Source organism: Choristoneura fumiferana, chromosome 13, assembly GCF_025370935.1.
Source record: "Choristoneura fumiferana chromosome 13, NRCan_CFum_1, whole genome shotgun sequence".
NCBI classification, from domain to species: Eukaryota; Metazoa; Arthropoda; class Insecta; order Lepidoptera; family Tortricidae; genus Choristoneura; species Choristoneura fumiferana.
This window is the reverse complement of record NC_133484.1, coordinates 12,760,157-12,784,814: the sequence shown is the minus strand read 5'-3', so window position 1 is coordinate 12,784,814 and position 24,658 is coordinate 12,760,157. Positions and strand designations below refer to the sequence as shown.

General features: G+C 35.9%; 1 protein-coding gene and 1 long non-coding RNA gene across 5 annotated transcripts in view; one reads left to right on the top strand and one right to left on the bottom strand.

Moving 5' to 3' along the window:
• LOC141434091 (uncharacterized) overlaps window positions 1-16,788 on the top strand; it is a 65,555-nt gene extending 48,767 nt beyond the window's left edge. For 2 of the 3 annotated variants that reach the window (XR_012452010.1, XR_012452008.1), the window contains 2 exons: window positions 4,507-4,659; window positions 15,176-16,788. This is a non-coding gene — a long non-coding RNA (uncharacterized lncRNA). Of the gene's footprint in view, window positions 1-4,506; window positions 6,467-15,175 lie in introns of those variants that run through there. The other variant, XR_012452009.1, reaches the window with a different exon arrangement.
• LOC141434086 (homeotic protein ultrabithorax) overlaps window positions 1-24,315 on the bottom strand; it is a 152,575-nt gene extending 128,260 nt beyond the window's left edge. For both annotated transcript variants that reach the window (XM_074096371.1, XM_074096372.1), the window contains exon 1: window positions 23,512-24,315. In XM_074096371.1, coding sequence (XP_073952472.1) covers window positions 23,512-23,971 — 460 coding nt within the window. In that variant the 5' untranslated portion in view covers window positions 23,972-24,315. The remainder of the gene's footprint in view (window positions 1-23,511) is intronic.
• Window positions 24,316-24,658: the final 343 nt, after the last annotated feature.

Sequence of the window (24,658 nt, the reverse complement as noted above, 5' to 3'; positions counted from 1 at the left end):
ATTCGTCATTTTACGAAGATTGTTCTTTTGGAACCTGGACGACGCTTGTTCTTAATTTAAAGCGAGTTGCACCAGTCACATACAACGCTACGACCAAAGTCAAACTTTCTGTCAAATTCGATTAACCTATCCTTCGTGCATAAGTAAATTAAATTGACTATTTCGTCCCGTCATGATTTAGAGCAATGATTCTTAACCTTTCAGTGATGAGGGACCTTTTGTTTTTATTTGCCCTGCTACGGACCACTTACTCGTATAGTTCGGGAAATGCACTTTTGATGAAAATTATAAAGCATTATTTTCTTTCGATGGCTTCGCGGACTACTTTGGTAAATAAATATAAACTATAGTTTCATCGGCAAAGTAAAAATAAAAAATACATTATCTAAATAGATTAGGGCTAGTTTTACCACTCATTGAAATAGCTTATATAACAGATGCCGTAAGTGGTGAAACAGACCCTTAATGCAATAAAAGTATTTGTATTGTATTAAAAAAAAACATATTTATTTGCGTTGCTGTTTTACCAATGAATTAGTGTTGGTTTTGTAAAATATTTTTCTAATTATCTTTCCAAAGATTAAGTGTGCAAGCAGCTGCGAATGACAAAACAATATCAGTTGAAAATAGTGCTTGTAGGTACATAAAAAGTTTACAGCTCTTACCCAAAGCTTTTCAAGAAGACTTCTCTAATTTCCACATTTCTAACAGCATCACATAAAGATAACGAAATAACTTAAAGATAAAGCCTTCTGAAGACGTTTGCAAAATTTCAATGATGCTTGTTCGCAAGCCGGTGTTACTTAATTCATAATTTTGTATTCAACGAAGTTGAAAGCCTTTTCAGATACGAATCAACCGCCGCTTAAGAACAGATGGGAATATGATAATGTTTATCAACTTAGGCAATAGTCTAGACTTTTAAGTACTTTAGCTAAGTTAGCACAAGTGATAGTGATAGCGACTACCAAATATCTCGGTACAGTAAGAAAGAGAAAAAACAATTGAGCTGCCCTGCTGGTTTTATTTCTAAAACTAACCGGAAAGGAAGAAGAAGAACCTTCTCATTCACATAATGAATTTCATCAAGCATTAAATAGCGGATATCCATTTTCTTAACCAAAAATATCTAACTCCTTCGCGACAAGTTTATCCACATGAAGGACCCTATCCTTGAGTAACAAAATTATTTTATTTTAGTTCATGAACCTTGAACCATTGTTGAAGTCAAATTATGAACGCGAAGTTAAGAATAACTCTTGACTGAAATAATACAAAAACTAAAGGTCTTACAACCCCTGTGGCCGAAAATTCCCTTTTTAATTCACCGTCTGATCATTCCGTGAAACATTATCTTCGAACATCTATAATAACAACGTTTAACTTTTATTTTTATATCCACCGTGTTGCAAAATATCATAAGAGAGATGGTCCGATTACCTTAGATAACCGAATCGGAGAATAGTCTTAACACCGCATACGCTTTGCAACTGAAAGACACCGATCTGCAACATATTAAAGTCTATACTCCAATAAATAACGCCTGATTTATGAAAATTTATCATACTCTTGAGGTTTAATTTTGAAATGATCTCCATATGTTTTAGAAGGATAACAAGTTCATCGTTAATATTATCGTAAATAAGACCTTGTGATTAACGTGGTAAGAAAAAATGTTGATAGGTCGCGGCGGTAGAGACAACATTCTCGGATGCGAGGCTAGAAGTGTGTCTGCGTATTGTTTTGATAAGTTGCAGTACGGGTTCACGAGATTTATTACTGGTATGATTTAATGCGAATAAACTACTTGCGGTCGTTGTATTGATGAATGCGCCACGTCTAGCGCTCTCACCTATATCCTACAATTTATCGATGATAATTAGCGCATCTCTCAATGGAATACTGACCTTGTCAGTAGCTACAGAAACCTTTAGTATCCTCTGACCGGCTCTCATTAAATTTATAAATTACGACCCGTCGGTAGCTGAAACATGCCATTAAGTTTTCCATATGTCAATCAAACTATTAAATTCAATTATTATACCTACGAGTACAGCTCGTAACTTATTTTGTTAGCCAACATTATTTAAGCATCCGGATTTTTTGCTGTAACAGCATAATGGTTACTTGCCGCGTTCTTAAAACATCAGTTGGTAATTATTGCAAGCCCTGAATGAAATTATAATAGCAGCTTGTGGGCACTCGTTATTTGTAGATTGGCAACCCTGTCGCTCGGGGGCCAATGGGAACGTTGTAACGCGGCGCCTGGACGCGCTCGCCCGCTGAGCTCGGGAATTAACGAGTAAACTTGCAACACTGACATTCCAAATTCAAAATGTTATACCGTAAAAAGTCCGATCACAAATTGTAGTAAAAAGTTTGCGCTTTAAAGTAACCGCCTAGTTCTTAAAGCAAACACACAATTATATCTACACCCCGATGACTTAGGAATGGGATGCATTAATATAAGTTGATTGACATCTGAGACAGTAAAAAAAACTGGAATATTCTTACGAACTAACACAAAAAATTATAAAACCCCCGACTTCGTCACTTCAAAGTTCAATATCTCAAAAACGGCTAAACCGATTTCGATGAAACATGTCTGAGAACCATTGCTGGAAAACCTACTTTCAAATAAAAAAAACCGCATTCGAATCGGTCTACTCGTTTAAGAGCTACGGTGCCAGAGACAGACACATACACAGACACAGCGGTGAAACCGGGGCGTCGGGGGTTAAAAATTGAGTCAAAAAGAAGATTTAGATCGTAAAACCTTCTTTTTCGTAGTTTTACTTAAATCTATTACGAAGCATTGAGTGATCCGAACGTAGCTGACACGGTTGCAGTAATTTGCCCGCTCCGTATTCGATGGAAACAATATAAATCAAATGCAGTTGGTTGAGATTTGCATGTCACAACTGTTGAATTTATTGCACTAGCAAGGTCGGTCTTCGCAGATACCGTTCGGAGTTATGTTAGGTAACAATAGAACTGCTATATGAATGAACCTAAAGAATAACTATCAAAATAGCAATTTTACTATAGTGGGTACACCGAATTAAAAACATGTTTGATCAGCTAATGATTTATAACTTAACTATAATAAGCACTGAAAGTGTATTTTAAAGCACAGCTGTTTTTAATTTAACTATCAATACGTGACTGCTTAAAATGAAATTAAACTACGTGGAGTTTAGTGTGCTAGGAAACAAAGAGTAAAAAATATGTGGAATTTTGTTAAGACATACGACGTTTTTGTTGCAAGTGTGAAATAGTACCTACTAGGCTTTAATGCGTGCAACTGAATGAAGGTAACAATCAAGAAGGAAGGTAAATCAACATCGGGACGGGAAATGCCACAACGATTATACGCGATCGATAATGTGGCTTTGTTGGCTGTCTGAAAAATGGAAAAAAATATTTTTTATTTTATTTGATCAGACTTGGACCATACCATATTGGGATTATACACAGGATAGATTCCTAAACAGATGCTTTTAATAGTTCAAATTATTAACTTTTTACATACATAGGCATACTCAATTTTTTTCTGCTTTATTTATCTAGCAAAACCGTATAAGTAAATAAATATTGTGCACTTATCCGGTTCTGCCAGAATACCCTCGATATATGTGTCTACTTGAATAAAAAATAGGAGAACAGCCAACACCTTAGCATATTATTTTTTAATTTTCAGAGTATTCGAGACCAATTTTTCTAAGACAGAAATATCCAGACCGATTACCTACCAGAAAAAAGATAGCAGCACTTAAGGATAATAGTATAATAATTCATAAAAGAAAAACCCTTTAACCGCCGGTAGAAAATTGTGCTGCGCCCACGATACTGACGTGATACACGCTAGGTTTATCATTATCATACTGTCGAATGGTGTCAAAATATTAAGCCGGTGGAATAATGGTGTAAGTGTAGTTACGACATTTTCGTGTCAGATTAACGGAACCAAAAGTCTTCAAAATCAACCGTTGGTTCTTTTAATCTGACAAAACTCATTGCATCATGGTGTCGCTAATATACACTAGCTGAACCTGCTGAATTATTATGTCTAGTCCACAGGGAAAACATAGGCAAACATTAAAACTGGTCAAGATAATGTATTAATTTTATAGTAAGTTGATACTCCAAAACTCACAATATCTACAAATATTGCAACAGTATACATTACAGTCAAGCTGAAATACATTAATAGCTTAACCCCTCAGTAGTTGGCCACTGTTAGGTACCTATTAATTTGAAACATTTTAAAATTATATTTTTGATATTGTAGCATGCACTAAGAGGTTCAGCTACTTTTGTGCTTGAATGTATGCATATGCAGTATGTGAAGCCAGTTTCGGAATTTTCGATGTGTCACCGCCCCAACAATAGTGCGTGGCTCATGCCACACTTTGTAGCCCTAATTGAAAACATATGACAACTCCACGAATTACAACATTGCCACAGTCGAAAATAATTCGCCTAACGAATCCAATTTTGTTGCAGATTCCACGCAGATGAGAGACAATATTTAACAAGCTGTGACCGCGCTAGGCGACGTACGAAGCGGCTTCCATATGGCACTTACGCACGCGAACCTGTTATAAAGACATAAATATCGGACCTGAATGCTACCTATCAAAACGCACATTAAATTAGGTCGGTAGGTAATAGAATTGTAATAAAACAGAGGAAAACCCTCGTTTGAAGAATACCCTTTATCAATCTTGATATAGTTCCTTCATAAGGTGATTTGTTGTGTTATCTTCACTCATATATAATCAAATTAATAAATTAGACTACACATTTACATTTGATTTAAAAATAGTAACTTAATCAAGTCGTGTATGAACTAGGCATTTTGAATTGTTTTACATATTTTTGTTGTTACAACTGGTAATAATATTTTGACTTGTATAGGATGAAACAATTTTTTAAATGGTTATCGCTTTTGAGTCTTTCTCAAGTACCTACATAAATACCTGAAATATGTAGTTTAGTTTCCATTACTCGCTTTTTATGATTTGTAAATAAAACACCAGAAAATAAGTCATTTATTGCTCCATCCGTACAAAATTAACGTAACCTAAAACAAAGTAACAATCGGTTCAACTTAAATTTAGCAGCGAGCGCGCTGGGAAACGAAACATCTGTTAATATTCCTAAATCTACCTTTGCGCTGTTTATCACTTCTAGTCTAGACTGCACTAACAACATTACCGAGCCTTTTCGTTTAAAACGAACGATACAAACTAAAAGTGCAGTATATCACAGTAAAAAAAACTTAACCAAAGCATCGACTACAACTGTTATCATAAACACACCAAAAGCGATATAAATTATTTATCAATCGAGCTCCAGTCAACACTCGGATAACAATAAACAATGGTAAAACATTCCCGAGTACAGTCGGACACAATAAGCAGTAGGCACGGCCTAGCTTCGCTAACACAATAACTCATAACGGATACCAACCCAAGAATACTGGAGTGGAGCGGACTCTACCAGCCTCGGCACACAAAAACGTTTTCGAAATTCAAAATTTACGATTAAACAAATGCATGCAAATGTGGGAATGTGCCAGTGTAAGAGGCGCGATTCCAAATTTAAATTACATGATATATATATGAACGTGTTTTATTTGGTAATTGTTCATTAAAATGAGTTATATTGACCGAAGCCACTTAATTAAGCCTTTTTATTTATTAAACGGTTATCTATTTAAAGTTCCTAGATCACTATCGTGAGACTATATTTTATACTGAGGAAAACAATACAATTCTGAACGGAGCATCTTTGCAGGAAACATGCTTAATTCGAAATTAATGTTAATTTTATTCTAAATCGCAAAGACACTCGTGAGTTTACTGACTTACTTACAATTAACTATTTGATAATCTTAATCTCTTGTGAAAATTCGTGATTTCATCTCGCCGACAAAAATATTATATCTTAATTAAGGCTTATATTACTCATAGCATTCAGTTAATTTACCCTATAATTACACTGTAAAGAATCTCCCCGCAACAAGTTACGCCTTTACAAATATTATTTTAACCCTGAAAGCCACGCGCTAGTAACGTTTCATACTCATGTGTTTACAAACACGCAGAATCCAAGGCGTTTATTATGAGAAAAATTTGTCGTGCGCTATAAAATTCGTCACATCCCGTGATCTAGCGGTATACTGGGTACTTTTTATTGGGTCCTTGAACTTGCACACAATTGGGCCGGTCGATAATTCGGCTGCCGGCTTGTAATGACTCGTTACAATTGCTCGAGTGATATCATTCGTAATGCTAGTGTTAGGTAACGTGAATAGTTTGCAGGTGACCGCGTAAAAAATTGAGCTACGAATTACGATTTGAAGTTTTTTTTTTTAAGGTTCCGCGGCACTAATGCCTGAATCACATGCAAGCGTCTCAATACTTAGGCCCGAGACTTTTTCAAATACCTACTTATAAATACGGCAGCGGCACTGGCCGAAACACAAAAATCATACATGCGTTAAGCGAAATAATAAACTTTTTACATAGTATTTTTACGTTGAAATTGTGAAGATGTTGTCGTGTGCTTGTTTACGACACTATCTTTGTTACACCTACTTACGAATAAAACTTTTATTTTAAAGTAAACCCACAGTTACCGTGCTCAGTAAATTATATTCTATCATAAGTAATTTAGTAAGTAGTAAGTTTTGTGAAGAAAAAAAATAGTGAGAAAAGCCGAATCAGGATTACTCGACAAGTTAGTTTTTTAAATAATGGCTGATTCTATTTTCTTGCAGCATTACCGGAATACGGCCTCGCCACGAAGCAAAGTTCCGAAGCCCTCGGGGTGCAAGGTAACGGCATTCTAGTAGAGTGTACTGACAAGCAAAGGAACCCAACTGTCCGGCTCCGATTTGTTTATTTTTATATATGTTAAAGAGTAGTAAAATAATGGACGTATTTTTTTTAGCTGCCCAAACTCAACCTATTCGGATAAATTGACCTTCAAAGTACTAAAAAGTGAGCAAAGAAAAAAAACACTGTTTCATACTTTGGACCGCTTTTTTTGTAAAATATGAGTTTGAGCCGAAATAACAAAACACCAGTTCTTTATTTTTGCATATTCTCCAACATTTAATCAAGCCAGTAATTAACTAGCAATTTGTTTGAAGTCACTTTCTATAGAAGTTAGAGGGTTTGCTCACTTTTTAGTACTTTGAAGCTTTATTTCTCCGAATAGTTTGAGTTTGCACAGCTAAAAAAATTCGTGTCCGCGGCGTTATTTTAGACTACTCACATATATAAAAATAAAACAAATCAGAGCTCGACAGTTGGGTACCTTTTCTTGTGAGTACCGAACTGACAGAGACGGTCACCCTACTGTGTCTTACCAACCGAAGACTTGACTATACCCTTACCTTACCATTAATTCAAAACTGGAATACTTACAATTGGTTTCAATTTGAATTTCAGAACGATGATTCAGTAGAACGGTCTCGAGACCACTTTTCAAACCAGCCAGCACTACCGGATCATGTTTGTAATAAATATAAACGTTGACATAGAAAAAAATCACAGCTAGAGCTAGACGGTATAATGGCTTTTTTGTGAGCTGCCGATTATAGTTGGAATTGAGATTTAAAAAAATGTATCCGCCTAGACTTACATTATTTTTCTAAGTTAAAAGTTATGTCTTGATTAAGCAAGAGGCTGCTTTTTTTTAAATTACGGCCTACAGTTTTACGTACGGTATAAGGTAAATGCTGGCATGACAACGGCAAATTGCTGATCTTTGACATCGGCCGAACAATGGGGAGGATTTATGACGTGTAGCGTCTGTCGCGGATTCAATAATGCTGCGCGTACGACGGCCCACGATCGCATTGAGATTAGCGCATACTGGCTGGTTAAATTAACTTTTTAATTCCATCTTAAATTTGTTTTTTTACAAGATCGTACAGTCAGCAACTAAGATATGAATACAGCCAAAGTGCAAAAAATATGTATACACGACCTTAATGTTCCGGCAATAAAGTCCTGTATACATATTTTTAGCACTTTGCCTATATTCATATCTTTGTTGCTAACTGTACTACCTTCTGCGTAAGTATGTTTTAAGGAGGTTTATCAACTACATAGCTAGGTTTTCCAAGCATGTACAAAATTAAGCGGATGTTTATTTGAAAACAAAAACATAGAATAAAATACTTAGAAGTTAGAAATAGCTAAAAGATATTTTTATAATATATTTGAAATTAATCAATATTCTGACGCGGAGATTCTACTTAGGTAGACAGTACACTATATTTGATTTGAACAAGCATCTGCACTGAATCCTAACTAATATTATTAATGAGAAAGTAACTCTGTCTGTCTGTCTATCAGTCTATCTAGTTCTTCACGCTTATACCACAGGAGCAATAAAATTGGGACGGACATAGATCGTTTTGATCCCGGAAAATTGCATAGGTCCCGCGAGCCAGCGTTAAACGAGTTCTTTGCAAACGCAGTAATACGACGACAACACCTAGTAAAAAAAAACACCCGGCTTTCTATCTAAAAGAGTGCAAAATAAACAAAGTGTGCACGCAGCCTTACATTAAGTTCTTTATGGTGGTATTACTTTGTGTAATTGTAATTGATTTGCATAGCGGTGCAATCCAACCATACATGCACAATGAAAAAAAAAGAACTGTGCTCTTGGCAAAATGTGAGTGACATATTTTGCTTACTAAACAGGGCCTGGTCTGGCCGGATGAATGCCAATTTACCTTGCGTTTTTTCTTTGGATCAAAGTCAAAAACAGCAGCTTTTTGTTACAAAAATTCAACAATATTTTAGTTTCTAATATTCTGATCATTAGATAATAATTTATCTTGAAGACATTCAAAATGTGCTTCTCTCTTTAGCTCTCAAAGTAGGTATCATATATTACTAAAGGCATAAATTTAGAAATCAACAAATCGGAAGGAAGTTTAACTTTGGTATTTTTTGTTAGACTACCTGTCCGCCATTTTGAAACAATAAAAATCCAACTAACTGTACACCGTTATCGCTTCCACGAAAGCAATTGTGGACGTGTCGCAATAACAGGCTTTTAAAAAATATCCACTGGCCAACAATTGCTTTGGTTGTGCAACTTTTTTTGGACAATAAAACCGTTAAAACCTTAAAGTATCAAAAACAATACTTTCATACCTGGCCAGCTTCTTTCAGCCAGTTATAAAAAAAAAAAACAATTCTACCACAGAACATTAAAAGCCAGTTCTAAAGGTCTTGCAATTTTCGCGCCCAAACAAACCGAGGCGAATTGAGGTAGACAAATTTTATTACTCAATAAAATAAATTGAGCCATTCAAATTAGACGAAATGTTTTAACACCTAATAGGTAGCGATTTTAATAGGTTTTAGGGCTGTTAAAGCACGAACAGCTGTAGTGACGTAGTCAAACAGCTGATGCCATAAAGTGTGTCGTGAACCGCAATAAAAACGGGGACCGTGAGTCGGCAATGAACCTCTTTGTACAAACAATAGAAGGCACTATAAAAGTGACTTAGTACCTACTATTAAACCATGTTTAAACGAAACAATAATATTTTACTTAGTTATAGTATGTTGCTAGCAATATTGTGATTGTGGGGCCAATAGAGATATCGACACCAATTATTGAATACTCTTTTGCACCCGGCCAACCAAAAAAAAAAAAACAAGGAAAAGCCTTTACCAAAACATTTTCGTTGGAATCACGTGTTAACTATAGAACTTTGTATCCCAATAATATGAATAAACTATACACAAGCATGTCAAATTATGAAACTCAAATTAAGAACTCGTTTCGACATCGCATGCCTCGTGCCTCCTACGTCGCTGGACAGTTCGTTAATCGTAAAGTTTATACATAAGTGCGTTCGCGGCAGTCTACAACGAGTATAAAAAGGACGCATGTGTATTTAGTTTTTCGTAAACATATGCCATTTTTCTTCGGGGTTGCCATGCGACGTTCGCACTGACACTGAGTACCTACGGCAGGTGTGAACATTATCTTAAGTCAGCTACCGGCCGATCGGAAGGTGTGTTGCGCGCTTAATGTCGGACGGAAAGTTTATTGAATTTTTAAATAATGATAACCCCTGTAAATAAGGTATTTAATGGGGTGAATTGTTAAACATTTTTTTAATAACAGCGTGCATGAATACGAAAATATAAATAAAAATTTGAATTTACATTTTTTTTAGAACCATCTAAAAATATTGCAGTGCGGTAACTACTCACGCTTAGGCGGTTTTTACCGATTTTAACTTAGCCATATAGATTTCCGGAAACATTTAATTTTTTATACTATTAGCGACACAGTGTTTCTCAAAGTTTAGCTGCAAAACAATAGTTTTAGCTCAGGTCAGTCGGAAGGGCGGAGGTCGCCGCCCCGCCCCCTGCCCTGGAAACCTGCGAGGCAGGGGAGCACTGGATTCAGGTGAAACTCCGGGCTTGAGTTTAGATAGCATTCTGGGTTAAGTTACAGAAAAATATATTTATATACTCGTATAATTTACTAAGTTAACGAGAAAACTAGAAAGAGTCAAGTGGAAGTACTACCTATGTTCACTAAAAGTTTAATGATTTAAAAGAATGTATGCTCTACCTCATAGATGCTTAATATTACACTTTTTACTTACTATCCTTACCTCTGAGATAATTTTGTACTACTTAAGAAAATAAACATTTCCTATGATGAATTCGCCGTATCCCAAAAACTGATTGTTAGTAGGGACACCATGTTTTTTGTAATTAGTTTAGGCATGTTATCTTTACCTAATTGGTGCAGGCTGGCAATTTTCCGTATAAATTCCACAATTAGTTTAGTAGTTTCATAGTCGAGCAAAGCTATTAGAAGGTAAGCAACTACATATTTTTCCGCTCCGCTTATGCAAGCGCAGGTTTTTGCACCCCCTAATACGCGACGCCGTAAGACTGTTTGGTGCATTGTTTGTGGAGACATAATTTACCGCGGCCGACGCTTCGTGCTCTCGCATTCATAATAACGACCGCGGTCTTTAAACTCAAAAATTACTGACACAATTTTTCAAATATCGAAAAACTACTGTAAAAAAACCAGTAGAAAACACGCGTCTCAGATTCACATGAATTTATTGAACAAACTTTTTCACGATTTAAAACACATTTTAAGTAAAAAAACACTTTGTAACACACAGTACGCGAATGTATTTTCCGCTGTTAACATGAGTGCGCGCCGCATAATGTTTATGTATCGCGAATGCAATGTAACTCTGTAGGAAACTCTAATTAAAATTCTGCGTAAGCGCCGATGATTCCAACATTCGTGCGTTGACCGTCAACATCTCCTTTGATGCGTGTGAAAAAGTAAAAGCAATGAAGAATCCACGACAACTCTGTTGCAGCAATAATTCATTTGAGATTAGGCTGGCCATTGTGTGTCTGATAGCGTGTAAATTGAAGAATAAATAGGTATCAATCAGTAGGTGCGATGACACACGCAATCTCAGTCCTTCTTCGGTGTCCGATTACATATCTCCGAGTGTAAATTGTTGCTACGTGTGTCGCATCACTATGCTGATCGAAGGCCGCCAACAAATCGTTCTGTGGTAGGTCACTTAGGCGATGCAGATTGGACACTAAATTCGGCTCACAGCGTTTCTGATTCTAAAACGGGACGTCCGTTGCATTCAAATTTAAGAACTAAACTGAACCGCTGTTAAAATGTACACACAAAGGAACGCCGCCGTAGATGCGGAAAGGTGGATATCTTAATTTCGTGGCCTTTGGGTTACTAAATTATAATTTACGATTCTGTTCCTGGGCAGTGTGCGTAAAAAACGGCCTCTATAATAGATATGTTGTTTTTTTAGACCCGCATGTATTTTTAAACGAACTTGAGCTTTCGGCCTTTTCGGGGCTGCGCAACTGAACTAACATAAATATAGTCTTCTCTTTCTTGGAACTAACGTCAATATTACCATCCTAATTTACTATTAAGTTACAAAACGATAAGAATCTGAAGACTGTTCATGGTAAAATGCTTTATTACACTAATTTGAGAATAAACCGCCAATTAACTTTTCTATCACACAAAATTAAGACGGAAACTACAGATATGATTTAAAACTTTACTAACATCACATGTATGTAATTAAATTATCATGGTCATATGTAATTAAACAACAACAAATTTTTACTGAACAAAGTAATTTTTCGTCAAATTATTTTAACAGACAAGTGATAGAGCAGGACGGACATAGTTGACAGAAGTTGCTTGTGAGTGAGGAAGTTTTATTAACTAAATATGTGGTAAGGGCTTAACATCAACGCTAGCGGCGCCGACGCAGCCGTTGTGCTCGCTGCGTATTCGAAAAGCTACCTGGTTCTTTTACAATCTCGATAACAAACTAAAATCTATGGTAATAGTCTAATAACAACGGGTATCGCAGTATGTGGCCAAATTGCAGATTGAGTATTTTTTTAAGTAACGACATAGACACAGCCTCGACGAAACAATTTTGCCAAATCGATTTAGAAATTTAGCCGTCACAAAACCAAGAACTTTTAATTTTGACCGTTAATATTACTTTCTCTATCAATAGATAAAGCATTCACATTCGAGTATTCTATGGAGGTTTTTATTGTTAGATAATTAAAGATTCCTACTGAAGTGGTGTGATAAAATTTATTGGTCGTTGGTGCAAGAGGCGAGGCGAATTTGTGAGTGGCGCGACGAATGCTGAAACATTTGTTACGGACTGTAATACCATTGATTGGCCAAAAATTGAATTAATTAAACGACTTGCTACAGAATGCCCGGAAAATGATGGAGTAAAAATGGTACATTTTTTTTTATAGAGAGATAAATAAATGAATTATTCCTATAACATGTCATAATAGATCTTTTAACCTGATTGCGGCGAAGCCCAAAAGAAGGGTATTAGACCATTCGATGGTTTAACTAGTAACAACTTACTTTCGTGTCAGAAATCACTAAATATGCATCGATTATTATTATTATTATTTAGAAGCCTATAGAGGTGTCCCACTGCTGGGCAAAGGCCTCCCCCCATGTCCTCCACTCTACCCTTTCTTGGGCGATCTCTGACCAGCTGCGAAGAAAGGCGTCCAGATCGTCCCGCCATCGACGCCTGGGTCTGCCACGCCGCCGAAGTCCATTTTGTGGTATCCAGTCTGTGGCTATTTTAGCCCACCTATTGGGTTCCATACGGCTGACGTGGCCTGCCCAGTCCCATTTCAGCATGGCAGTCTTGACACCCACATCAGCAATGCGTGTTTTGGAGCGCAATATAGTGTTCCGCCCGGTCAACCCGTTTCACTCCCAACATACTGCGCATCGATGCATCGATGCATCGATGCATCGATTATATTACTAAAAAAACAAATTTAACTACACAACAGTGTATTTGTTTTTTGTATGTTAATATAATGAACGTAATTGAAACCTCTGTTAATTTTAAAATTATTAACGTTTGAAATTAATTTAAGACTACCACTTAGCTAATTTCAAGTGCATTAAGTAGTAACAATCTAGTATACGATTAGCATATTTTAATAACGGAACAATAGACGGTAGCTTAATAGTGTTTACTGCTTTAGTAAAACGCGAATAACTTGACTTAGCTTAAAAAGAAGATACATTGCTCAATGAAATGTTAGTTTCGGCACGAAGCCTTGTATGTCAAAGAGATAATACCAAAACATCTTAAATACTTGAACATTACCCACAAAAAAGGACTTTATGACGTGGACATAAAGCTCTATAAAATGGATATTTTATGAATGAATTACTCAATGTAAATTCATCTTTAAGGGGATGGTAGAGGATTGAAATTAGCTTGCTGGTAAGTTTTCTGCACTGAGGGAAAGGCTAAGTAACGATAATAAGTGCATGGTGCATACTTTACTTGATATTACATAGTTTAAAATAGGTTCATGTAACTACAGTGAAATTTAAAAAAATCGTCAATAAACGTTAGACACAAATACTTAACGATATAAAAGTTAACAAAACATTTTCTTTTTTCATAAAACTTAGCTTTAAAACGAAGAAAGTTTTTAGTAGATGTCGGATAACTTATGAAATAAACATATTCGGATCAATGCCAATGTCACGAAAATCGGAGCCACCAAATTATTCATCGAGTGTATTTTAAAATCTACTCACTAGCCACTTCAGCCCGCCAAAGGAAATTAGTACGTATTTGCATATTATAATAGGCTCAGTCTGCCACCTCCTTGCGTCGAGGTATCGCGAGGCAGTAATTGCCTGCAGGATAGTCGCCCATGCGAAGCGAAGCGAAAACGTTCATGAACATGAAACAACGACGGAGGTATGACGATATTTCAACTCCTTGAAGAGCGTACTAATCAACATGTATGACACATCGACATCGTATATAATGCTTTCAAAAATAAATAGTGTAAAAGAACTCGACCACATTGCACCACAAAAAAAAATAGTATGATAAAAAAATAAATAAACCGACTAATTGAATCAAATACTAGAGTATTTTTTGAATTATTTCTTTATATTTACATTGTTAGGCCAACGACGCATTTTCCGAGTGACTGATTCACACTTGTCCATCTTTCCTTAAAAACTACTGAACCAATTTGGATGAAACTTTATTGTTTCCTATGTTAGACTAAATATATTTCAATTGATTTTTTTTTGGAATCTGACATAGTTTTTGACATAACTATAGGCGCATACAAACAAACATACCAAATGTTTGTTTGTATGCACTTAGGTCAAAAATTTTAAGTCGGGTTTTTTTTAAATTGTAATAGATTTACTCTAACATAGGAAACAATAAAGGGTCGAATTGAAAGTTACTTTTTTAATTCGTTAAAAAATAATAAAAATCTTTTGTGATCAGTAACTTTGACTACTTATATCTCCTCTCTTGCGGCAATTATTTTAATTGAAACGAAATTCTGTTACATAACTTTTGTTATTTTTTTTTAATCACACTTTTTTGCAGTCAAGTTTTTAATAGTTTGAGTTACCTATGCACTTTTACGGGTGCAAATCTGAAGTAGAGAAAAATGATAACTGTTCGTTATTCTTAAAAATAGACTAATTCTTTCATGACTCCTGGTTAAGCTAGCGTAAGTTAATAACTCTTATTATTTTTTATTTGCAGAGCCGAAAGCAGAGCTGAGTCAGCAAGCAGAGCCGAGAGCCGAAATGTGGTGTTTTAGTAGCCTGCGTACATACGTTGTTGCTATGAATATTCCATAGATAATGCAATAGCAGTGTACCTATGAGCCCAGTCAAAATTGAAATTCGTATTTATTTGAATTGATATTATGGAAATTCCAATTGCTAGGTGTCTAGGTGTACATTGTTTTTAATTTCACGATTTTAATTTTGTCTAACACACTTGATTCAATCACATTCTTTATACTCGTAAGCATATTTATTATATTTCAGGATGTAAATTTGCGAGTAAATTCTCTCTTAATTAAGAGACATACAAGTTTCTGTCTTAAACTTGAATTGGTTGAGTCGCGTGTTAATCTTGAGCAAGAAGAGTATGTAGATAGGAGTTTGGCCTCGACTGGTAAATGATTAATTAAAGGTGATCTAATAAAAATAAAAATATGGCTTTACGAAATGTTCTCCGCAGTTTCTATACATTTTTGATAGAATTTGATTCACAGAAGAAGAATATAGCAGTACTAGATTATTTTTTCTGAAATAACGAAACGACCAGTGTTTATTTTAAAGTTACATCATTTTTCATCCTCTTTTTAAGTAGTTCGTGTACTTCTCGGTTCAACATATCTATGGATGGATGACTAACCCATGACGTCACTCTCTTCGTGACCGCAGCCTTGTAATACTTATTTAGTATCATAATTTTTTGCAAAGCTAACGAAGATGAATTATCGACTACAGACAATGTGGCTAAGTATAACCATTTTAAATGTCTGCAGAAAATAGTTCAGAAAAATCACTAAACAAATTAAAAAGCAACTGTCGAAGATTGAAAATAATATTCCCTTGCTTAATTTAATCACAGCTTATTAAGTCGGTAACTTTTTTTCTATCAGCAGCCGGCTTAGTTGCTAGTTACCTTTTGCATGCAAGCTGTAATTTGCTTTGTTCCTCCGTCTGTACAGAAAGGCTAAGTGCATTCACGGGAATTTGAAGACCGTTTAATTTTTTACTGTAACAATTATTTTCGTTTTCTTTCGTAATTAATAACGAGTAATTGTTGATTTATTATGATTCTACTTGTAATAATAGCCTAATCAATCAGGTATTTTTATTAGTAAAAGATCGAATGGTTTATGCGTCTGTTAAAAAGCCTAATTATAATCGAAACAGACACCAATTAGAAACAGGTTTTTAGATCGAACACTTTAAAAAAAAACTACAATTTTTTCTAGGAAATCTCGGATTTTGACAATCTTAAAGCAGATAAGTTGTTGGTAAACAAGTCAAAGCATCTGTCGAGGCAAACGGCAAGATTTCTGTTTATAAAATGCTAAATACGGGATGAAAACAGTCCCGTAATTTCCAATGCGACGCATAATAACCTATCCTAGGTCACGGATCAAGAGCCAGTACGGAATATCTGGGTAAATTTAGATTTCTGTACATGTTTTCATGATAAATCATGGTTTATATTTGTTTTGTTTACATTACAGAATTGTTTTGATGGGATTGAAATATGTAATTTGAGTTTCAAACGCCAGTCAATACCGCATTAGGATAGCAATTTAGGACTATGGTTAGTCGCAAATTATTGTCAAACGGTACAAAATAACAAAAAAGTTAAAAAACCGAAATATATGTTATTTTTCTTTACTATAGGTTGTTTTTTTTTCAGTTCAGTTTAGTGATTTAATTTAACATACCTACTTAATCTACTCATATATTTTCTATAAATTATAGATAAAAAAAATAGGAATACATTACTACCATCAAGGAAATAAAATTAGCAGGGTGTGGTAAACCTGCTAAAAGGATATCTAAACCAAGTCATCAACGTTTAGTGAAATTGGTTTTGGGACTTACAAAGTACTACTAAATTTTATAAAAATACTTTAAACGCCTAACTACTAAATAAAAGTACTGGGTCTATATCGACTGGTAGAAAATTGTTAGTTATAATGTAATGTTTGACATCTGTTTTTTCTCTGAAACCATTTATTTTTCAGAATTATTATAAAACAAACCTAACCTAGCCTATAGAGTTCTATAGAGGACAATTTAAAAAATGATGAAAAATTTACGGTTTCAGCGAGAAAAAAATGATGACTAATAATAATTATGACAAACATTACATTATGGCTTATAAAATTATGGCAGTCGAAAGGATCCTAAAAATACTACTAATTTGATACTTATACTTATTATAAATTAACATTTCCAGTTACAAAAGTCAACACATTATAAAATCCGAACCACAATTTGCAATAACTTTAAACACTGCACGAGTTAACAGAGATTAAAACTGCATTGTATTTATCACTTCACAGCTGCACACCTATGATCGATTCTTATCCAAGATGGCTGGCGGCGTGGCGCGTAGCGTACGTACAGGCGGGAAACAGGCGCATGCACACCTCCGCCGCCATTGCTCCGTCAAACCAACAGATTCTAAATTCAAATTTCCTCTCCAATTTCACAAATTAAATTACTTGTTTATTTTTTTCGTCACAAACGTGCCAGTGCTGAGACGGTTTGATGAATACTGACTATTACTGACGTTAAAAAAGTATTATTCAAAACTGGTGTCATAAAACATATTCTCCCCCATTATTAGTTTATGGTTTGCGACTCACGGCCTATTATGCCGCTCTGTTTGTTAGTAGTGGTGTTTGTTTTGATGGTGTGCGGTGGACGAGCCAATTTAGGGTAGGTACTATGGATGCCTCTATTGACTGGGATTCTTTTAAACGGTTTATTAAAGTCGTGCCTTTTTTGTTCGTTTAAGTTGTAAGCAATTGACAGTTAACGTTAAAAGCAATATTAGGAATTACATTTCAGTAAGTATTTTTTATTTGAGTAGAAATATACTTAATATGATTAGGTAAGTATACAATTGTGAAAAAAATCAAGTAATACAATTACAAAACGCGATTAAGTAAGTAACAAGATAAGTTTGTCTAAAAATGCAATCAAATTGGTTTACAGATAGTAACAATGAATTATTGTACTTTCAAATAAATTTATTTTAAAGCAGAGCTACTTTTCATGCGAATCACTGCGCTTTACTTTAGAATAGGGCAAAGCTCTGTGCAGGGGGCGACACTAGCGCAAAACTCCATGACAACATAACAATTAGGTACAGTCATTTATATTGTGTGTAGGTACACTCGAAGCAACTGAATCGTGACCTACTGTGGAACCTTTCGTAGAAAAACTCATAATGACATGGCATTGCTTGACAAGGGGATTTATTATAACACTTACTGTGAGAACGTTCTACGGTGGGTCAGTAATCAAATGGTTCGACTGTACCTAGAGGTAAAAAAAAACAATAAAAAATCAAGACTAGCTTGTTTTTTTTCTAATGCAGAACGGCGAAGTAACCAGCTCCAAGATAATTGACACAAAACGATTTCACGCAATAAAATTGAAAAACTGAGGGCTAAGTAACCTAGCTATTACAATATCTCATTTCCCTTTAATGAAGGAGTATTTAAATGTGAACCCGCGGGCACTTGAGTCGCCAATTTTGGAACCAGTTTTAGAAATTATAGGGTCAGCTCTGCATGAGTTGGGTTTAGACGCGAAACGGAAAAATGAAATAAAATTGTGAGGTTGCAATGTGAGTGAAGAACGTTGCATTACAAAACCAACCAATGCGGCAATTTTGTTTGTCATCATCATGGCAGCCTATATGTTTAGGTTATAGTTTTCAAGCCAGTCCAGTAGATATCTATTGGAAACTTAAGAATTAAATTGCTTCAAAGGTGTGTGCAGGTTTTCCCACGATTCGCCTACATCAAAAAGCTTATCATTATTTTTTTGGTAAGCCTGATTGCAAATCCACATTTGCATTAAATTTGATTAAAAACTGTCAGAATTTCGACTTATCTGTTATTGAATTTTGATAGTTTTTGTTTTCTATTTAATTCAATCTTTTTAAAATATTGAATTTATGTGTACTAGACTAGATTATAGTTTATATTTTTTATGTTCCCACAATGTTCCTATATTATTTTTTATAAATAATATACAGGCAGACAAGGTAAGTAAAAGTGTCATTGAAACTGAAACAACCCTCGTATGTTTTGTGCTGTAACTATTTCTAGTTCATTATTAGCAGTAAGTACAAGTACAATATAAACATCGAATGTTTTAAAACAGTAGAAAGTAAATGAGGGCTCAAATTTTTGTAACCGCCACATTTTACAAGGACAAAAAATTAGAATAAGGCAACGCATTTGCATTTGGCATTCGTTTTACTGTTTTATGCCGTATATATACCACTTTAAGAGAAACACCTGATCACTACGTTAGGTGTATATTTATTTAGTCGCAAAATTGCTGCACTATATCTAGTCATTATAATCACAAAAATAATGTTTTATTTTTTCACAGTGCAGTTATCTCTTTTTATAATCATATTATTTGAATTAACTCGACAACTACCTCGATAATTAGCATGAGTTGCACCAAGTTACTTTAACCATAATGTCAAACCTGTCATTAAATCCCTTTGATTTGACTGCTAGTTCGAAAGCTGCATTTTTTTACAAAGTAAAGAGCGCAACAGCAAGCTACCTTCTGCAAAAAACCTGTTACGCCTATGCATTTGCGTATTAAAAAACGAATATCTAACTATTCAAAGAACATTTATTTTTAGTAACAGAAAAAATGATAAACAACCTGCCTTTTCACTGAGAAATACTTTAATAAAATAAGTAACGATTAAATTACGAAGTGAATTAGGTACTTAAGTCATTCATTCCTCCCAGTCCATTAATTAAAAAAGTCAAAGTCAAAATATCTTTATTCAATGTCATGTAAAAAAAAAAACTACCACCGGTTCGGAAAAACCTCTGTTGAGAAGAATCCGGCAAGAAACTCAGCGAGGTATAATTTTTTTAAACAGATTTACAATATTATTAAATTATATCTATACATCACAAGTATTTAACACAACTTTATTTTTAACACACATTAAAAAAAAACAACAACAAAAAAAACATTTCTAACAAAAAGACAGGTCAGGAGTGTTTAGCTTTTTTCGGTTGCTAAAAAAAATAAGTACGCACTTCTATAAGTACAACACTGATATACATAGCTACCATCACACCATCAGCCAAATATTAATATGTGGTCTACCACCCTAAAGTTGATAATCGTTTCCATGTCATAAAACAAAAATGCTAATGCCACTTGCTCGTTAGCCGTTTGTAAAATAAAAAAAAAGACTTGAAAGTTCGACTTTGGCGACATACCTATTCATTTGATAGACACTTGTTTAAAAATTGATAGACCACTTATTTGGCTAATGGCCTGCCTACATTACATACAAATTTTCACCTTTTCGAGATAAATGCGAAAAACTATTTTGATCGATTTTTTACCGTTCTCTAACATTAAATAATTTTAGAAAAAAATTGTACGAGTAGGTATCCACACTAATATTATAAATGCGAAAGTGTGTGTGTGTATTTGTGTGTATTTGTATCTTTGTCCGTCTTTCACGTCGAAACGGAGCGACGGGTCGACGTGATTTTTAGCATGGAGATAGTGGGCCAGAGAGGGACAAAGGTTACTTTTTAACCCGGAAAAATGCACAGTTCCCGAGGGAACAGCGCGCGATAACTAAATTCCACGCGGGCGAAGCCGCGGGCAAAAGCTAGTAGGAAATAATTACTGTGGTAGGTATGAAGTGCTGACTTTCGTTTGTTTCAGTAAAACCTCCGTTACACAGGCTTACATTTTGGGCAAAACGACCTCTGGCAGTCATGTCGGAGGTTGCACGGCGCGGCGCGCCCGGCCCACGTTTCGTCCTTGTATTGTTTTCGCGGCCCGTTGCGTGCACCCCGAGTGAAATATGGCCGACAGACCGACTACTTATTTTTGTTTTATTAATTTTTTTTAGGTCGTGTTACTTAATTTTATCAAGTCGCATGAGTTATGAGAACCGGGACCACACGCGCGTCGCATTAATTACGCGTTAGTTGTGTGAGTTTACGTGGTAACGCCGGTATCGATATAAATGGGATTCCAATTTCGAATTCTAATAAGTCGTTTTTTTCTAATTGGTCTTACTGGCCAGTGTCTCGCCTATTGGATTAAAAATTATTTCTAAGCGATAACTCTTACAAGAATCAGCTTAATTTTTCCCCGTTAGATTTTAATTAATTATAGATTTCCTTTGAAAAACAATATTTGAAGCGGACATCATGTGGTGTTCTGTTCTCATTAGCATTCAAAACCAACAGACAAATGGCGTAAAATTTCCTCTCGTTCGTATTTTTTTTGTCTTTGGTCGCTGAAGACGGCATTATCGAGTGGCCATTTGTCGATGGTCAGTGGCAGTGAAGTTAATAATAATGTTCCCAAACTAGATCGGGTCATCGACCCGGCGCGCGCGCTCCCGCCATAACGCGGGCCGCTAAAATGACGCTACATTATCAGGTTTTATTAAGTTGGAGAAAGTAATCACTCACTATAAAAAAAAAACATAATTCTAATTTTTCCAATACAATTTTGATCAGAAGTTCTCATATCGTAGATTATAAATAAAGTGACGACATTAAGTGATGAGATCTCAAAGCAGCATTTAACTTTAAAAAAACCGAACTAGCTTATACTTATACTTTACCCTCGCTTCGATAGGACTAACTATTAACTTTGCAGGTAACTGGAAGTTGTCAAGTTATTAAAGTACGTCAACCTGTTATTATTAAGCAAAATGGTTAAATTACCAACTTTTGTTAATACATGCGTCGCCAGTGTCATTATATTATTTGCCCAGTTATGTATTTAAACACGTTTTAATCGACGTCTGTTTTATTAAGCTTTTTTCTACTATTTAATTAAATTACATGTAAGCATTCATTATTTATTTCCAAAGTAGATACCTATAACATATACGTTTGCCAATTTATATTGGTAAACTGCCGCTTGTTTAAATATCATAAACCTACAAGATCTTCGAATATGTAGTTTTAAACCATTTTTTTTTATTTGATTGGATGGCAAACGTGCAAGTGGGTCTCCTGATGGTAAGAGATCACCCCCGCCCATAAATACCTGCAACACCAGGGGGATTGCAGATGCGTTGCCAACCGAGAGGCCTAAGATGGGATACCTCAAGTGCCAGTTATTTCACTCAATTCAATTTTTCTAAATATATCTAAAAAAATGTTCATACTTAATGCTTTTAAAATAAACTTGCTAGGCCTTGAAATATGTAAGTTAATTATGTTCTCTAGTTTTTATTTACTTCTGTATTTTATTTATGATTTATTAAATTATTTTACAATTATTTTGCCGAAAATCAAGTTTGTTTTTTATTAACCACATAATCTGTTAGAAAAGTAACTCTATATTAGATCAGAGCCCTTTCAGTCAAACAAAAATCAAACATCGATTTTTATTATTTCGATGCGCTCGCCCTCTACGCCGTAGCACTTGCACTGAGCGCGTAGTCGATTGGTCGAAGTGTCGTAGCACTACTTGTTGAGAAAAAAGTTGTTAAGGTTGTAATTTAGACCTGTTTTTTTTTGTAATTTAGAAAAAAATACTTTCTTCGACTTTTAAAATGGAAATTTGTCGTATATATTTTTTTTTCACATTAACTAATTTATCATAGAATTAAGAAAAATATATGTCACATGTAAAAGACTGATTATTTAAAATATATTCTTCCTATTATAAATATAGCAATTAGTTTTTAAAATTAATAAACAAACTAAAATCTAACACTTTATGAGCGTTTATAGCCCAAATTACCAAAAATTTATAGCTCATCAAATCAGGTGCAAATAAAAATCTAAAATACCCGTTTATTAAAACAAGCCACTTAGCATTTGTCGAGACATTAAACGTCTAGTTATAAAACGTTAAAAGAGGTGCGAATTTTTTTATGACTCATTCAAATTTAATTTTATTGTTTTATCGCTGATCAGCTCTTTTATTGCCTCTAATTAGTTAAGGTCGACACACTGAATGGGTTGAGATTATAAACGACACTCGAATCTGTCGCATCAATAAGTAGTGTTGACGAGGGTCGTTGGTTTTATGTGCGTTTTATTGACACTTGAAAACTCGGCCACTACCTGATCGGATCTTATTGGATTCCGGTGAGATTTGTTCGCCCGCGCGTGAGCGGAGCGCCATTTTAGGGCTTTTTCATAAGACCATCCTATATGGTATGCGTTCTTAAACCCAATGATTAATTAGCAGGAGTTACTAATTTACGATTTGACTACATTATACTTACATTAATTCTTTTAAGTCGTACATTTTTGTCAACGTGTGGGATAAAGATAAACTGACCTGCTATGGCCATCCAAGGGTAGAAGGTGTGGTTGGTGGGCTGATGCTGAACGGGTTGAGCGGCGGCAGCGGCGCCTGGCAGCGCGCACTGGTTGCCCCACGGCAAGGCCCGGCCGGGACTCGAGGACTCGGAGTACCGCGCCTCCGGCGTACACGCCGCTGGCCGCACCAAAGCTCCCAGCCCAGACCCCCAGGCTTCCTTACCCCCGTACCCATTTTGCTGATCTCCACCAGTTTTCGTACAATCCGCTTTCCCGTACTGCTGCTCTCCCGCGTACAATTTACACGCAGCAGCCACCGAAGCGTCGTACGGGGAGTCCTGCGGCCTGGGCTGGTGCAGACCATGAGGCTGGGCGTACGTCAGTCCCAGAGGAAACCCGCGGTACTGGTCCCCTCCGCCCCCGCCCTGGTGCACTCCGTGCGCCCCGTAGAAACCGCCCTGCTCGAAATAAGAGTTCATCTTCACAGTCACTAACGTCACTCAGTTAAATAAGCACTTATGTCATCGCCGTGATAACGCGACCTCCGCCAATGTCACTCGGTGGAAATTAATTTTCGATAATTTTATTGCCTGTTATACGTCACTCGAGCGTCATAATGGGTCTCGTCGGCGATAAAGGCGAGTTGATGTGTGTTTACTTTTTACGATTATTTTACGAGTTTTTAAGCGGCGGGGCCGGTCGCAGTCACGTGGTGGGAGGTGTATTTTGAGTGCGAGCGTGCGTCGCGAGCGAAGTTTGCGTCCGCGTGTGGCGCGAGCGAGCGACTGAGCGTGGACGATCGCCGCGGCCCGGCTCACGCAAGCGACTGAGCGGCAGCGGCGCGGCCCCGACTCGCCTCGCGCGCGGCACTCGCGCCGCCCGCCAGCACCAGCGCCGTATCACGCTCCGTCCCCTTTTCGCTAATGACTATTAAATAACTATTATCAGTCACGCTCTCTTTTCCCTTTCTTATCACTGAACGCACGTGGTCGCCCGAAAAACTAGACTTATCGATTTCACATGCCCACTGGTAAGTAAGTATTAAAAATCAAAATGATCAAGCTTATGTTGCAATAAATCATAAAGCTAACTACCACTGTAACATAAATGGGTACTTGAGTTTCGTATCACTCCTTTTATCGTCTTCGACGCCACCCACGCGCAAA